Source organism: Acipenser ruthenus, chromosome 38 (genome assembly GCF_902713425.1).
Source record: "Acipenser ruthenus chromosome 38, fAciRut3.2 maternal haplotype, whole genome shotgun sequence".
Taxonomy (NCBI): Eukaryota; Metazoa; Chordata; class Actinopteri; order Acipenseriformes; family Acipenseridae; genus Acipenser; species Acipenser ruthenus.
The window spans coordinates 5,798,920-5,817,827 of record NC_081226.1 but is presented as its reverse complement, the minus strand read 5'-3'; the positions used below and the strand labels follow the sequence as shown (position 1 = coordinate 5,817,827).

Below are 18,908 nucleotides of genomic sequence, written 5' to 3'. Positions count from 1 at the left end.
GTTCAGTGGTCCAGGGACTGAGTGACTTGGTGGGTAGAACTGCCCATTAGGATGCTTTCCTTTCAAGGATGTTTTTATTGATTGATTTATTGAGTTTGTTAACTGGGATAGAACTGTAGAGGTATAGATTCTGGAGGCTGGGTTCCACCTGCAAACCTGCCTAAACCCAGCCTAGGTGAGGGGATACTGGTGTTCAGGTGGACACAGTAACTTCTCAATGCAGTCATATGGGATCTAAAATACTGAGTATATATTGTGCAAGTTGAATTTGTTTCACTGTAAAGAAAGTCCCTGTTCAAGCACAGTGTATTCCCAGCTGTGTTGCATTGCAGAAATAACACTTCATGGTGCCTCGGCTGTGTCTGCTGGTGAGCCTGCAACTTCACAAAGATGTAACTTCTAGATTATAGTGTGTTAATCTACCAGAATAGTCAGGCAGTGCTGCTGTTGAACTGAAGAACAAGTTGTACTGCAGCAGTTTAAAATGTTAAAAATTGTATTGTAACATTGAGACCAATTTGTTTAAGCTGAATTGTATCTGATGCCCCTGTAATTTAAGTGGTCTATTATTAAGTTGTATTTATTATTATTATTATTATTATTATTATTATTATTATTATTATTATTATTATTATTATTATTATTATTTTACATGGTGATTGATCATTTTATTATAAACTTCAGTGTTTTACAGTCTTATTATTGACGGTGCTGGCGCACGACCCGTCTACATTATGTCTTATGGTGTTCATTTGTATATCTTGTATTGATGCAATTTTCTCACGGCTGCTTCCTCAAATTGTCGCTTTTGTGTATTGATTTGTTTTGTTGATGGAGTTGCATCCCAGTGAGATTTGTCTGATTGGTAACATTTTGAAATCAATCAAAAGCGTGTGATCAGATTCAGTACTGGAGCGGAAAAAAACAGGGCTCCTCTGCTCATGTTTGCCTATGCCCTGGTTATTCAGTGTGTGTTTGTGATTGATAGATAGATGTTTAATTTTATGACGGACAATGTTAAGTTTAATTGACACACTGGATGAGATTTAAAAAAATGTTTTAAGGGATCTTACACATCCATCTAATTACGTAATTATATATTTCAAATCTGGCATGTGTAATGTGCAGTGTAATCTTGTGTGCTTGTATATCAGTGATCTCGGTGCTGCTGGTTTTATTCACCCAGGTGCAGATGTTGGGTTTATTTCTAGCAGAGAGCTGCGTCAGGGTTCTTAATCATCAATGTGGAAGAATAATATTGAAAATGTACAAGAAAATATGAAAATGATTTAACAAAAAATTATTTAAACATTATTGTGTCTTGGAAAAACACAAAATAGTACTGGGACTGATGGATTTATCAGATCTATATGTCATTTTTTTAACATGCTACTTTATTTCTCAAATAACCACGTCCATGGGTAAATGTATGAAGTAATCAGAAAATGTATAAAGTTACCGACTGCTGGATCCGTTTATAAAATGACAGAGGAAATGTTGGTTAATAGAGTGTAAATATATAAAGATAAAACGTCAGGTAGGCGAGGTTGTGTAAAGAGATATTTCTGCTGGTATTAAGGTTTGATTTCTCTCAAATCAGCAATATGAGGGAAGATGAAATAATCTTTACTTCATTGATTCTATTTCTTTTTTAAAATCACATTATAGTATTTTTAAAATGTCCCCAAATATCAATATGAATATTTTCCAATACACTGTTATTTTTCCAGCCATAGTTTTGTTTTCAGTATTTAAAATATGGTAAGAATCTAATGTTACTGCTGATAACTTTCTGCATCGTTGTTTGTTTCTACACACAGCAGCTCCTTTCTACCTGAACAATATGCGTGTTATAACAACAGTATATGAGCAGGGAAGTGTTTAGTATAAGTTACTGCTTAATCAATACTAATAATAATAATAATAACAACAATAACAATAATAATAATAATAATAATAATAATAATAATAATAATAATAATAATAATAATAATAATAATAATAATTATAGCAGATAAATATACCTGTCTGTCTCTCATAATGTAAATGCAGTTTTACAGATCCACAACAGATTTCATCTATAAATGACTGAATAAGGTTGACTTCACAAATACACAACTTCACATAATTAAAATATAAATAAATAAATAAATAAATTAATAAATAAATTAATAAAAACCCTCGTTGAAAATCGCTTGCACATCCAGGTGTCTATTAATCGAGCTGGAAGAATGCATTCTATTTTAATCGTAACTGCACGATTTTGTATTTGTAATATGTGAAGTTTATTAAAAAAAATATATATAAAAAAAAATGTTCTAATAGATATTTGATTTAAGTGTGCTGGGCATGGGGAACGGGGAGGGTTCCGGGGCGGACCCAGGGGAGCCATGGGTCGAAGCGGGCCCTCCTGGATCCAGGACCCCAGTGACCCCATGATGGAATCCATGGGGGCGCTTACCTGCAACTACAGCTAAAATCATTGTAAATAAATGCCTGGGTGGCGTTGCAGTGTCACATCTTGAGTACCTCTCCATCTGTCACGTGACAACTTGACACCCACATCCTCTTTCACAGTTATGAAAAACCATTATCTTGTAAAGGGCATCTCTACAGTGAATAAAGCTAAAAATACTAGAATCAGGAATCAAGAACTAATGTATTACCTGATAGTGCTTTACAACTAGCAACAGGTATGTATGCACTGCAAAGGTAATAGGGAGTGACTCCTTTAACTTTACTGTCTGTATACTTGCTATTCAGAGTACAGGCGGGTGAATGTCTCTGATTCCTGTTCTGGCCGAGTGGAGCTGCATCATGAAGGAGTCTGGGGGACGGTCTGCGATCGCTATTGGGATCTGCAAGATGCCACAGTTCTCTGTCAGCAACTCAATTGTGGATATGCTGTAGCCGTCCTTGGACAGGCCCATTTTGGGCAAGGCAGTGGTCAGATCTGGGCTGATAAATTTAACTGTGAGGGCAGCGAGGCTGACTTATTTAAGTGCCCCGCCTCTGAATACGGACGAGGTGACTGCACTCATGAGAATGATGCTGGTGTTATTTGTACTGGTGAGTAGTAATCACTTCATGAGAGATGCTGAAAAGGTCTATTGATTTATATTCAGATGGAACCCCCCTCGTGTGACCATGACGTGAGCCTTTTCAGATCTTACTTCACAATAAGAAAAATCCTTTTTGATGTCTAATTTCTAGTTCCAGTCCGCTATTCTCACATCTGAATATCATAACACTTCAATCACACTGACTAACTCTCTGTATTGAAATGTAGGCCTTCCATTTTCCTGAATGAACTTGCATTATAACTTCCATTGCCAAGTGAACAATTTTAACCATTTAGTTTTTGTACATACTGTACCATATATAGCAGTCTCTCTGTTTTGTGGTTCATGCACTCTACTCGCTCTCCTTTGCTCCCAGCACAGGCAGGTCGAGTCCGGTTGGCAGCCGGACCGAGTCGCTGTGAAGGCCGGGTGGAAGTTTACTACAACAGGACCTGGGGGAGAGTTCTCCACGACTCCTGGGGCATCACAGAGGCTTCCGTGGTGTGCAGAGAGCTGGACTGTGGCTCTGCAATGGAAGTCTCTAACTCCTCTTGATACGGGACAGGGCACAGTGATGTGTGTCTGACAGGCATTCGCTGCACCGGGGACGAGTCCCATCTGATAAACTGCAGCCTTCCACAGCAAGTCAGCTGCAATACCAGTAACAGTGCGGCTGTGCTGTGCTCCAGTGAGTGCATTTCAAAAACATGATCTCATAAATAAAATATCCCCATATGTATTGGGGTGTCCTGTAATACAAGGACACTTCTCATTTATGTTTCAGCTTTTATATTAAGCCCTTTTATAGCTAGACTACTTAAAACCTCTCACAAGAACTTCTTTCGAAACAAGACTGAATGCTGAAAGGGGTTGATCTTAATGCTTCTGATTCATTATTGATCACTGATTCTGTCCCTGTAGATCACGTGGTATTCAGTCAGTATGATGACACACTATTATTGAATTGATTATTGGTCACTGACTCTGATTCTTTCCCCCTAGATCACACGGCCCTCAGGCTGGTTGGGGGAGGAGGTGCCTGCGCTGGGAGGGTGGAGGTTTATCACAACAGCTCCTGGGGGACGGTCTGCGATGACTCCTGGGACCTGGCAGATGCTGAGGTGGTGTGTAAGCAGCTCCAGTGTGGGACGGCACTCAACGCCTCAGTGTCAGCCTCCTTCGACCAGGGGACCGGACCCATCTGGCTGGACGAGCTGCGCTGTCAGGGGAACGAATCGACTCTGTGGGAGTGTGCCTCAGGAAGGTGGGGACAACACAACTGCAGACACAAGGAGGACGCGGGAGTCGTGTGTTCAGGTACAGGACTGCAATAACTCACCATGCCTAACCAGTGGAAACTGAGCCATCTCTATATTAGCCATTAATATAATAATTGTGGAAACCAAGGCAATATCAATTACTACATACAACTTATTTAAACTGAGAGGAGGAGCTCAGTAAGCAGGGCAGATTACTGGTGATCCTGTAATACATGAAGATTTCAAACCATTTATACCACCTCTCGAATTTCTAGTCGATTGTATTAAAACGTTTTATATAAAAAGCTTTTTAATATTGCCTTGCAGAAGTATTGTAATCAGGATAGTTCTGAGTGTCATTCATTGCAGTGCAGTTTTCTTTCATGATTGTATGTTGTTTTGACATCAAGGATTTTGAGTTCAAGGATCTTAGACTGGCTGAAGGCTGCTCTGGACCAATAGAGGTTCTCTACAATGGCACCTGGCGTAGTGTCTGCGGCAACAGAATGACACAGATTACAGCTTCAGTGATATGTCAGCAGCTGAACTGTGGACAAAGTGCTGCCATTAGAAATGCAAAATCCAGTTCTGATTACAAATGGCTTGATGGAGTGAACTGCCGAAGACACGACTCTACACTGGCAGTGTCCATCCTTACCCTGGGGTCAGACAAATTGCTTTAACAATGAGGTGGCTGCGATTGAGTGCACAGGTAAAGATCTCCCTCTGTTGTTCCTCTACTGGTCACCTGCTGGCTCAGCAGTTAAAGACCACAGGTTTGAATCCTCCTCCTGCGATAACAAGGACACGCTGCCCCTAGCAAGTTACACAACATGGTAGCTGTGTTACTGGAGGTACTGTCCTTTCTAAGCAGGGATGTGTTAAAGTACAGAAAAGCAGGGCCTCTTTAGAATAGAGAGGAGATGAAGAGATCCCAATAGAAATATGCCCAGGCCTTATGGACATCCCTAAAGCAATATCTTCACAATACTTTGCATTCACCATTTCTTGTTTCAGCTCAAAACAAAAGAGACACAAAGCAGGAGCATGCTTGAGCAGAGTGTGAATGCAGTCTACATTTTTTTTCAAACACTGAATTCACTTAATTGTTTGTTTTCAACAGTGAAAGAGAAGCCGCCTGTCACCAGCATACCCAAGTCATGTTCTGAAGACCTCACTCAAGAGCACTGCACAGGTTATTTTTTATTTAATAACGTCTAAAATATAATGCATACAATTGCAAAAGCATGACCTTACAGTGATATGTATTGACATTTTATACAATATTATCAACGTTTGGCCTTTAAATTTTTGCTGTAAACTAATTTTAATGAGCAGTTCTTATAGTTTCCAATAATAGAGTCTATTTAAATTAATAATTCAACACTGAATTGTGATTGCCTCTGATCTCTGAGACTGGTTACCTAGATTTTTTTCCAGAATGGGTTATCAAGCCTCTCTCTACTACTCACACAGCAGCTTCTGGGCTGAACTGATTCAGTAAGCCCTGCTGTTTTATTCCAGAGCCAGCAGAGCTGAGGCTAGCTGGAAGCTCAAGTCCCTGGGGGACAGTCTGCGATGACTCCTGGGACCTGAAGGACGCCCAGGTGGTCTGCAGACAACTAGGCTGTGGGTCAGCAGAGAGCACGGGGGGGGGGGTGAGGCTACGTTTGGACAAGGGAACGGCACCATCTGGCTGGACGAGGTGAACTGCAGGGGCAGCGAGATGCACCTGTGGGACTGCCGGCACTCTCCACTGAGACACAATGACTGCGACCACAAAGAGGACGCATGGGTTACCTGTGCAGGTGAGAGAGGGGGTTATCTGACCAGGGGAGATGCTCTGTTGTGTTTCGCAGGGAGTGCTTGCTTACATTGGAAATATTAAGTCATTTCATTTTGTTTTACAGGTGTTCCAACTACTATCAGCTCTCCAATGAAAACAGGTAAAAGCAGCACCTTTTAAACTTCACAGACACTACTCTCTTATACACATAAACACAAAAGCACAGCTCTAGGGGGAAATGTTTCTTATTGTGTAGCTTTCTGAATTTGGGAGTCATGTGGATAAAAGAAGGGAGCCATCAGTTAGGGCTTTCCTATGTAAGCAATGTGAATACAGCTTTTTTGCTTTATTTACAGTACAGTACCCAACTGTTTACAGAAGTGTCTGTCCGTCCTCCTCTCCAACAGAAGCCTCTCCATCCAGGCTGCAGCCACAGAGAGACATGACCATCCCATTGATAGCCTGCATCGTGCTGGGAGCTCTGCTCTTTGTGGTGTTGGTCCTGTTAGCCGGGCAGCTGCAGCACAACAGGATGCTGAGGAGAGGTAGGGAACAAATCCCTTTAAAGAGACGCGAGCTCAGGAATGTGACACACTCAGGTCCTAGTGCTCTGTTCTAGGATTGTATTCAGTAATGCCCTACACCGGCATTTTAAATCTGCAGTGCTTTCCAGACAACACAAATGCACTACCCAGATCCTTTATAGCAGCGATCATTGTTCTGTGCATCTCAGATGACAATTTATAAATCATTTTCGTTTATTCATGATCTGGTTAGAGAAAAAGCTTTTATTGACCCACATGTGCGATACCAGCCTGCTGCAGTAGGGGCAGCAGAGGACACAATCTTGACAAGTTCTGTCATTAATTAAAGAGCTGTTAAAATGGCAGTTTTAAATAAAGAAAAGAAATGGTGTTCTTGCACTGTGGGTCACTGAAGGCTGTGCTGTTCAGTACAGTGTGTGCAGAGCTGTGTCACTGTGAATGAGAGCCTGTTTCCTCCCATAGGGATTGCTGAGGAGGAGCTTGACCCCTTCCATGAAGCCGTTTACGAGGAGATTGAGTACAAACTGGCCAGACAGGGAACCTATGATGCGCCCAGGAGAGGTGAGTAAGAGGGGAGAGGGAGTGGAGAAAGAGAGAGCCAACACACACATCACACTGCCACACAATCCACAAACATGACTCAAAGCAGCAGACTTGTAAACCTCTCATCACAGGAAACACTACAAAGAGTGCGAGACAGACTGGAACAGAGCAGCACACAGTATTTAATATGTAGTTACTTAGGGTGTAGATCACAAAACCACTGTTTAATTTCCTATCCTGAATTCAGTAATCCAAACATTGAACAACAGCTACAATAGTAGTCAGTGTGCAACAAGTAGCAGGTAGTGAACTTGCAGAGTGAAAGCAGGCAGCACTAACCCTGTCTCCTGTTCCAGGGAGTTTCCTTTCTGATGAGCTGCCCTCTGACTACGATGATGTGGAGGACAGTGAGGGGAACCCCATCCCAGGTAAGGGGGGCTGTGTTACAAACCTATGAAGAAACAATTCTCTCACCTGTATCACCGATTCTGTTCTCTGTCTGGTTTAGGTGAAGCAGTGCTCTCTCTGGTCTGTAACACTAATGCTGTTCTCTGTCTCTTTTAGGTGAATCGATGCCTTCTCTGGAAGGAGAGACCCCAGGGCACTATGACGATGCCGTCCCTATGAACAGTAACCCAGAAGATTTATCAGGTGAGTTCTTGCAGACAAGCCCTGTAGAGAAGCCCTGCACCAAACCCAGTCTTTGAGAAAGTAAATGTATTCAATCAGGTTCTTAATTTAGCTCACGTTTGTCAAACCCTCAGTAACTGCATATTGTTTGTGCAGGTAAGTCCCAGGACTGTGCAACATCCCCCGCCATGCCCGTTGAGCAGTAGAGTGGGTTTGATTCTAGGGTGCCAAGTAGTTTTTCTGCATTTGATGGGTCAGTCTTAATGTTATGTAAACAGTTTTATTTAGCACTCTGAACCCTGTAACTCTGTTAGTGGACAATAGGAGGGAGTTAATATGCTGAGGGTGAAAGCAGGTCAAACTCCAGAGCTAACCTTGATTCCTGTTCCTAGGGAGTTTCCATTCTGACAAACTTCCCTCTGGCTACTATGATGTGGAGGACAGTGAGGGGAATCCCATCCAAGGTAAGGGGGACTGGAGTCTACAGTGGGGAGGGATTGGGAGGGCCCCTCAGATATCCTGCCACGCTTCAGCACAGCACACCCTACTGCCCCAGGAGCAGCACGCTGTCGGGGAGCCTGTAACTGCCCCACTCCCACCTCTTCCAGCAGGTGTCACTACCAGGCAATGGTGTTTGAGAAGTTCTGAATCTCTCAGAAACCACCCATGGCACTCTAATCACACCCATTGCTTAAACCAATCCCTGACCCCAGATCTGTGTGAACCCTCCCACTGCGTAAACTCAACCAATCCCTGATAGTGTGTGTCTCTCTTTGGCAGGTTTTCCCCTCACTCCCCCTGGAGAGGAGAGTGCCCGGGCCGCACTGCCCCCTGAAGAAGGACCCGCTGCACCTGACAGGACTGACTACGATGATGTTGGGGAGGAGTCTCCAGTTGAGGGTGGGGCGCTGTGAGGCTGGCAGTGTGTCTGGAGGAGAATAGAGGGGCAGCTGGAGCCCCCTAGAGTTCTTGATCTGTAAGAGCGCCATTAACTGTAAACCTGCCAGACAGTTTCACTGCAGTTCCAGCCTTCCTCTGGGATTTCACTGTGAAACTCCATTGGCTGAATATTTAGCAGGCTTCTCATAAAAGTGCTTCATTTATGCTGCAAAATTGCATCTTGTAGCAAACAAGCATCAAATTAGCAAACCGTCTCGAATGTTAATTGAACGTTAAAAGAAACTAAGGAATTATATTTTCCCAAGAAAAATAAAATCATCAAATTATGAGTGTTGCAAAGCAACCTCAAAGATCACTATTATATATATATTTTAAAAATCCACTACCAAAGTAACAAACAGTTCAGAAATGTAACTAATAGCCATTGGGTGGGCTTTGGGGAAACACGTTGTTATAACAATGGTTTTTCTGTAACCCCCCCCCCCCCCCTCACAATTATAAAGGTAGATACAGATTTCCAAATGTATCCAACAATTTTGTAAGGTTAGAATGTGTAAAGGAGATTCTCTTGGTTGTCTGCTGTCTGTATTTTTTCTAGCAATGTCTCTTCTGGTCAGATATTCTTTTAAATCCAGTCCATAGTCTTTAAATACAGATTGTTGTTTAATAGGGGTCCGTGTTCCCTCTTTCGGCCTGTAATTGTGGTGGTGTGCAGTTTGAAAGGGGATCTGTTTTGAAAATGAATTTTTTTGAAATTCCATTGTATTCTGTGTTTGTAATTCATTTGGCGCTTGGTGTGCAGCTAAAAAATGATTTCTATATTAAAATGTGAGTTTGTTTTTTATTATTTGAATATATCTATTCTGTTTTAATGTACCATTTCTAAACGTATAGCATTTCTTGCAGAGTGTGCAATGGCTTGACGGCTGTATTCTATTTTTAAACAATAAAGTCTAATTTATCATCTGGCGGATGGCATGTGTTTTTGTTGTAAACATGGTTAGTGTAATACACAGAGAATGTATTCAAGGTTCCTTTAACTGTACTTACTATGCATGTGCAACAGCCTGCAAAAAAAGTCTGCACTCTGTCACAAAAAATAACTGGCCAAAAGTTTGGCATCATCCTGTAGAATTAACTCATTTTGCTTCAGAAAGTCGAATGAAACCTGCTGAATAATGTTATGTTGACATATTGAATTACATACCGCTTTGTAGTTTTCAATCTAGTCTCAGTTCTAAAATTCTAGGTGATGCAAAACCTTTGACCATAGCTGAACATTCCCTGAGCAAGTTTCACCGATACCTCTTTCCCTGACAACATTTTATGAGACAACCTCTCTTGTTGAACACTTTATTACAGGAGCTCTGGCTGACCCGCTGAATTACCAACTGAAGAATCGAGGGTGCAGCTTTAAAGATACAAACTTGCGTATTCACTGGCCCTTCCTATGTTAAACACACTACAGGCTAAATATGTTCTTAGGTATGATGACACGTCCATCCACAAACTGGTTATGTGCTTGTGTCACGGGTGACAAAAGTGTATGTGATTTATTGAATTATATTGTTGTGATTTTTAGAATGTTTTTTATTTATTTTTTATTTTTTTCACAATGTGTTGTTGGAATGATTAATTTAAGCACGTTATTGATGTATTGATTTATTTTGTTTTTACGTTTTTTTTGTACACGCTCTTTTACCTGTTCCTATGGCAATGCCACCGGTGTCTACCGCTTGAAATCACCGTTTGGATCGCAGTTGTGGACAATAATTTAATCAGCTGTGCACTATAAAGAGGGAGTTAAAAAGAGGATAGAGAGAGACGCAGTTCAGAAAATGAGGTCAGAAAATAAAGCGAGAAAAACAAAGTTATAACAAGGCGGAACGGAAAGAAAAGAAAGATAGGCAGAAACAAGATAGGGAGAAAGCAGAACGCGGGGATAGAGAAAAGAACAACACGAATATAAGACTAAACAAAGCAAGGAGATCAGAGTGTTGCAGGTAGCGGCACGGGACCAGGATGTGAGGAATTTGGGGTGTTGTTGGCAGCAGTACGGGACACTTGGTGTACTGGGAACGAGACTAAAGAGAAATCGGGACGTGATGAGTTGAAGACGATCAGCTGAGCGGCGTTGGCTGGAGAGAAGTGAAAAGCACGAGCACTTCGAGAGAGCGCTGCCCAAGACGCCGGACTGGGAGTTGTGGGTCGTCATCCACCAGCTAAGTGTTTTGTTGTGGTGCATTATGCTTAAACTGTAGTGGAGTCACACACCTTCTTATTGAGCTATTGTTACTTTTGATTATAACTTAACAGCGGAATCTTTTCCCTGTTCCCTGCCTTATATTACAGCCAGAATTAAACTGATGCCGGGCTGTATTTTACTGCTACAAATGCTGGTAGATTATACTTGGCTGCTACACTAGACAATGCTGCTAAATTGTATCTGCTGCTAAAATTATATAACGTTTTAGGACTGTATCTGTTGCTAAACTACATAAAGCTGCTAGGTTGTATATGCTGCTAGGTTATATCTGTTACTAGATTATACTGTGTATTTATATATAGATCTAGATATATGTGTATTGGCATATGGTTATAGATATGTGTTTGATTAATTTTAATTAGTAATTTGCTTAATAGTAATCTCTCTGGTTTTTATTATACCATTTTAATTTGTTGGATAAAGTAGTAGATGAATTGGAATGTCTTGAAGTGCACTGATCTTTTGCTTCATTTTTATCAGGAAACCCGTGTCGTGTGTAATATCTTATTTTAGATCGAGAGTGGAGGCCCTGCTCTGTTGCAGATTGAAACGTTCTTTCTCCACTCAATTGACTCTGGGGAAGGCTCTCGATGAACTAAATGGAGTTTTATGAAGGTGGTCCTAGATCTATAGATATGGCCGAAAGTTTAGCATCACCCTATAGAATTAATCAATTTTGCTTCACAATGTCGAATGAAACCTGCTGAATAATGTGATGGTAACATGTTGAATGACAGAGCGTGTTGCAGTTTTCCATATACTTAATGAAAAAAATGACCAAAAAATTGAAATATGTTACATTTTTAAATCTAACATGAAATACAGTATTACTGTTTTTCCGGTAGACTTTATTTCCGATATCATTTTGTTTATCTTTGATTACATAAAATGTTTTATATATATATATATATATATATATATATATATATATATATATATATATATATATATATATATATATATATATATATATATATATATATATATATACATAACATAGGGCAACTGGCTCTGAGCTAATATATATATATAGTGTAGCGATCCGTGTATTGTGTTTGTGTACTGTATTCCCTCTTGTTTCCACTGTCTGTTAATGCCACTGTATTGTGTTCCCCCCCCCCCACCTCTCCCCCACCTCTCCCCCCCGTCTGTATTACCTGTAGCTGCGGGTTCGCTCTGTCTCTGGCTGTGCGAGCTGTCTCTGTCATAGGCTGTTTCTTGTGTGTGCCCATTGGTCCTGGTGTGCGGCTGGGGACCAATGGGATAGCTGTTCGCTCTGGCACCCGATTAACATAAAGGGGCGGGCTTAGCTATAAAACGGGGCGTTGCACGCTCATTGTGGTCGGTACAGAGCAAGTGGCTGGAGCAGTGGGCTCTGGAAGAAGTTCATAAATAAAGCGTGGAACTTGAAAACGGCGTGTTGTGTTTTTCTATCTTGCGCACTGCGTGGAAACGCTACTATATATATATATATATATATATATATATATATATATATATATATATATATATATATATATATATATATATTATGAAGACTAAATTCTAGGTGATGCAAAGCGTTTGGCCAGAGGTGTAATAGATAATCTAGAAATGATCTTTATTCAATCGTCTCTGTTTTCAACCCAACATATACATCTAGAGACAGCAGCACCCACCTTGTCTACCTTGTGACAGTGAATGAGTCCATCCGATCCCAGGTAAAACGTAGAGAACGCATCGTAGGTCCTGCAAAGGGAACAGTTCACAAATGACTCCTTCCTGGGATTTCAAAGATGCGACTGCTGGGGCTTTTTTGGGGAGGTGCCCAGCGATCATTCCTCTAAGGCCCTGTCCACACTACATAACCGATCTCGAGAACCGTACTCGAAACCGCTCTACTTACAGCTCAAAGCGTCCACACTGAAGTACCGTTTCATGTTTAGTCAGGCTTAATGCGTCCACACACTATTATTATTATTATTATTATTTATTTCTTAGCAGACGCCCTTATCCAGGGCGACTTACAATTGTTACAAGATACCACATTATACATTATTTCACATTATACAGATATCACATTATTTTTACATACAATTACCCATTCACACAGTTGGGTTTTTACTGGAGCAATCTAGGTAAAATACCTTGCTCAAGGCTACAACAGCAGTGTCCCCCACTGGGGACTGAACCCACAACCCTCCGGTCAAGAGTCCAGAGCCCTAACCACTACTCCACACTGCTGCCCATTAAACTAGTTTAGTTACTATTCCCAGCAGCGCAACAAACCGTGGAAATTAATACGACAGTATCCCACCATGCACTGTATTTTATTTTAAAATAATGTGTTATGCCCCTTATTAACAGAGGTCCATATTGCATAAATGAAATATAACAAGTATTGTGGGAAAAAGTAAATCCGAACACACACACACACGTAGGGCTTGAAGTTTTCAGGTTTTATTTTTAATCAGGTAAATCCCTTTAAATAAATTGAGCTGATTCTGTTTTATAATTAAACTCAGAAAAAGCTGTAAATTACAAAACCATCATTGTTTTTACCTTCATATCTTGTCTGAGCCTAATTCTGGTCCTCTTAATTTTATTTCAAACAGAGCTGACAAATTACGTAATTTGTTCATCCCCGATCCTACTTTTAACTCGCATTTCATTTTTGCAGTCACCTAATTTAACGCTGTGTTATTATTATTATTATTATTTGTATTTATTTATTTATTTATTTATTTATTTATTTATTTATATTTATTTATTTCTTAGCAGACGACCTTATCCAGGACGACTTACAGTCGTAAACAAAAATACATTTCAAGGATCACAGTACAAGTAATAATACAGTTAAGAGCAAGATAAAATACAATGACTTTGGTTCTAGCAAGTACAAGTACGATTCAAGAAAAATACGATTTTCCCCACTAGTTTAACAGAGATGTCCTGAAAGATTTTTTGAAGCATAAAAATGAATACCTAGTGCGGAGTGCACACTGATAGCAAGTACTTCAGGCGCCTGCTCTGAGTATTTCACCAAACATACCACAAAGCATTTGGGGATATTGGAGGATACACAAAAAAATGTAGTTTGGTATTACAGCGTCCACACTTCTGATAAACCGCACTACCTGATGCGATCTAATTAGAACCGGACTCGAGATACCTCCTGAGGTGGTCTCGAGTCCGGTTCTCTAGTACGGTATTAAATGCTGCGTAGTGTGGACGCAAACCGTATTTAGCACTTTTAAGCCGGCTTAAATGCAACTAATACGGTTTAAAGGCATAGTGTGGACAGGGCCTAAGTATCAATTTCAAAATGCTGTTGGAACAGAAAGCAGACTGCACCAAAATCGCACGTGCATTCATTTTGCACTTCACTATGCTTTCCCCATGTTTGAATTGCAAATGGTCCATGACGTCCCTTAACAAATGATCTCTAATGACAATGCAGTGCTTTTGTAAGATAATAACAGCACAAGGGCAGCTGTATATTAAGCCATGAATGTTACCACTACGGTTATTCATCCACTATTTAAAACACAAACCCAGAGACAAAATTATAAGAAACTGAAGCCCATGTTTAATCAGGTAACTTTTTATTCTGGCAATCAGTTTAATTAAATTAAAATTAGACCTTTTTTAAAAAAAATTGTTTTCAGTTTTTAAACAGTTGGAGATTTCAAGTTAACTATACAGGAACTTGAGCTCTGCAGTTTTTTAGGAGCTGAGAACAATTAAAAAGGTCTAATTAAGGACATGATTAGTTCAATGAAGGGTTTGATTAAGTAATTGTGAACTCAGATGGAATGAAAACCAGCAGACACAGGGGGACCCCCGGACCAGGATTGGGAAAAACTGCCCTAGTTTACTTAACATATTAATCACATCTATCTATTTGAATGGAACGTGGGATTTTCATTAGAAATCATCATGGGTGTTCTTTGTAACAAGTATAGTTGAGTACCAGTAATGAAGATGACCATTTGTCTGAGTAACACACAAGTATAAAGCGTATTACTTGTACATGTTTCTTTTGGGGGGGTTCCAGTTTTAGCAACGCCAGCTTTGGTGAAACCCCTTGGGGGTGTGGAGAAGTACTATATATTCATTACAATGAAATTAATTTCAAACGATACTGAAGAAGGCAGGAAAGTACAATGCGTTTCAATGGGATCTTATATCTTGTTTTACTTTATACTTTCTTTACTTTCTTTTACTTTATTTAACAGAGGGCCTGAACTATAAAAAACAGCAGCAATCTTATCAATATCCAGAACTTACGATTTAGTTCCCAATTTCAATTTGCAGCTGTTTGAAAAATGTGCCCAAACTTTTAAAAGTTGCTTAGACTTTTGCTAGATTTTATGGATCAAGCATCATATGTTGTAGAAACAAGTACATTCTCTGCCAAGAAACTGCTTCTGTTTCTGGTATGTTTTCTTGAGATTATAAATATTTCCGAAACGTTTTGTCTCTTCATTATATTTTTTTAAAGACAAAATTATATCATTTTTAAAAATACATCTGTTGATCCACATTTCTCAGTTCTGCTCATTTTTACATCATTAACAGTTTTTTTAATCAATTCAGTGTATTACATTAAAACATTTTACAATAAGAACACATGGCATCGGCCAGATGTTAAATGAGATTTTATTGTTTAAAAACAGACTAATAGCCTTCAAGCCATTGAACACTCTGCAAGAAATGCTATACAATTAGAAAGGGTACATTAAAACAGAACAGACATATTAAAATAATAAAATAAACACATTTTTTTTCTGTATAACAAGCTCCAAATGAATTACAAACAGGGTTACAGAAAATGTTCTAAGTCCAAACTTTACTATAGACTTTCAAAACAATCCATTTTGAAACCAGATCCCTTTTAACACTGCACACCACCACAATTACAGGCTGAAAGAGGGAACACAGACCCCTATTAAAACACAATCTGTATTTAAAGACTATGGACTGGATTTAAAAGAAAGCCAGACAAGGAGAGACATTGCTAGAAAAAAAGGTACAAAATATACAGATTACTTTTTATTCAGACAATATGTATTTATTTGTAATAATTTGAATGCACTATTCCCAGACACTGGTATCTGATTACTCCCCAGCTACACCTTAACGGAGTCAGAATCAACTAATGGGGAATTTCACAGTAACATATAACAGAAACATTTTGGCAATATTGAATTAAAATGTTTTCTGGTTTTAATGATTTGCCAGATTTATTTTTATGTCTTTCTCTAGCATTTAGAATTTCTTATAGCAGACTGACAACCTATTTTCCTGTACACATTACAACCTTATAACTTGTGAAAAAATTGTTGGATACATTTGGAAGTCTGTGTAGGCTTATACCGTCATAATTGTGATGGGTGATGGATGTGGGGGATACATAAATCATTGTTATAACAATGTGTTCCCCCAAAACATTGAAAACACCCACCCACTGGCTATTAGTTACATTTCTGAACTGTTTCAGTTACTTTAGTAGCAGAAACAGTGGATTTTTTTTAACATAAAACTGATCTTTGAGAAATCAACAATTTATTTTTCTTAATTTCTTTAAAAGTTCAATTAGCATTCGAGACGTGTACTAATTTGATTTAACCAGCTTGTTTGTAACAAGATGCAATTTTTTGCAGCATAAAGGGCAACAACATTCATATTTTACATGAAGCACTTTTATGAGAAGCCTGTTAAATATTCAGCCAATGGAGTTTCACAGTGAAATCCCAGAGGAAGGCTGGAACTGCAGTGAAACTGTCTGGCAGGTTTACAGTTAATGGCGCTCTTACAGATCAAGAACTCTAGGGGGCTCCAGCTGCCCCTCTATTCTCCTCCAGACACACTGCCAGCCTCACAGCGCCCCACCCTCTCCTGGAGACTCCTCCCCAACATCATCGTAGTCAGTCCTGTCAGGTGCAGCGGGTCCTTCTTCAGGGGGCAGTGCGGCCCGGGCACTCTCCTCTCCAGGGGGAGTGAGGGGAAAACCTGCCAAAGAGAGACACACACTATCAGGGACTGGTTGGGTTTACGCAGTGGGAGGGTTCACACAGATCTGGGGCCAGGGATTGGTTTAAGCAATGGGTGTGATTAGAGTGCCATGGGTGGCTTCTGAGAGATGCAGAACTTCTCAAAATCCACTGCCTGGTAGTGACACCTGCTGGAAGAGGTGGGAGTGGGCCAGTTAGAGGCTCCCCCACAGCGTGCTGCACCTGGGGCAGTAGGGTGTGCTGTGCTGAAGCGGGGCAGGATATCTGAGGGGCCCTCCCAATCCCTCCCCACTGCAGACTCCAGTCCCCCTTACCTTGGATGGGGTTCCCCTCACTGTCCTCCACATCATAGTAGCCAGAGGGAAGTTCGTCAGAATGGAAACTCCCTAGGAACAGGAATCAAGGTTAGGTCTGGAGTTTGACCCGCTTTCACCCACAGTATATTAGGAGGCTGTGTGGTCCAGTGGTTAAAGAAAAGGGCTTGTAACGAGGAGGTTCCCGGTTCAAATCCCACCTCAGCCACTGACTCATTGTGTGACCCTGAGCAAGTCACTTAACCTCCTTGTGCTCCGTCTATTGGGTGAGACGTAATTGTAAGTGACTCTGCAGCTGATGCATAGTTCACACACCCTAGTCTCTGTAAGTTGCCTTGGATAAAGGTGTCTGCTAAATAAACAAATATTAACTCCCTCCTATTTTCCACTAACAGTTACAGGGTTCAGAGTGCTAAATAAAACAGTTTACATAACATTAAGACTGACCCATCAAATGCAGAAAAACTACTTGGCACCCTAGAATCAAACCCACTCTACTGCTCAACGGGCATGGCGGGGGATGTTGCACAGTCCTGGGACTTACCTGCACAAACAATATGCAGTTACTGAGGATATGACAAACGTGAGCTAAATTAGGAACCTGATTGAATACATTTACTTTCTCCAAGACTGGGGTTGGTGCAGGGCTTCTCTACAGGGCTTGTCTGCAAGAACTCACCTGATAAATCTTCTGGGTTATTGTTCATAGGGACGGTATCGTCATAGTACCCTGGGGTCTCTCCTTCCAGAGAGGGCATCGATTCACCTAAAAGAGACAGAGAACAGCATTAGTGTTACAGACCAGAGAGAGCACTGCTTCACCTAAACCAGACAGAGAACAGAATCGGTGATACAGGTGAGAGAATTGTTTCTTCATAGGTTTGTAACACAGACCCCCCTTACCTGGGATGGGGTTCCCCTCACTGTCCTCCACATCATCGTAGTCAGAGGGCAGCTCATCAGAAAGGAAACTCCCTGGAACAGGAGACAGGGTTAGTGCTGCCTGCTTTCACTCTGCAAATTCACTACCTGCTACTTGTTGCACACTGACTACTATTGTAGCTGTTGTTCAATGTTTGGATTACTGAATTCAGGATAGGAAATTAAACAGTGGTTTTGTGATCGACACCCTAAGTAACTACATATTATATACTGGGTGTTGCTCTGTTCCTGTCTGTCTCCCACTCTTTGTAGTGTTTCCTGTGATGATATGTTTACAAGCCTGCTGCTTTGAGTCATGTTTGTGGATTGTGTGACAGTGTGATGTGTGTGTTGGCTCTCTCTTACTCCACTCCTCCTCCCCTCTTATTCACCTCTCCTGGGCGCACCATAGGGTCTCTGTCTGGCCAGTTTGTACTCAATCTCCTCGTAAACGGCTTCATGGAAGGGGTCAAGCTCCTCCTCAGCAATCCCTATGGGAGGAAACAGGCTCTCATTCACAGTGACACAGCTCTGCACACACTGTACTGAACAGCACAGCCTTCAGTGATCCACAGTGCAAGAACACTGTTTCTTTTCTTTATTTAAAACTGCCATTTTAACAGCTCTTTAATTAATGACAGAACTTGTCAAGATTGTGTCCTCTGCTGCCCCTACTGCAGCAGGCT

At 40.7% G+C, this 18,908-nt stretch overlaps 1 protein-coding gene across 1 annotated transcript in view; it reads right to left on the bottom strand.

The window, feature by feature from the left end:
- LOC117434159 (scavenger receptor cysteine-rich type 1 protein M130-like) overlaps nt 1–2,449 on the bottom strand; it is a 42,564-nt gene extending 40,115 nt beyond the window's left edge. The window contains exon 1 of the mRNA XM_059008851.1: nt 2,380–2,449. Within this exon, the coding sequence (XP_058864834.1) occupies nt 2,380–2,449 (70 nt within the window). The remainder of the gene's footprint in view (nt 1–2,379) is intronic.
- Between the last annotated feature and the right edge of the window lie 16,459 nt (nt 2,450–18,908).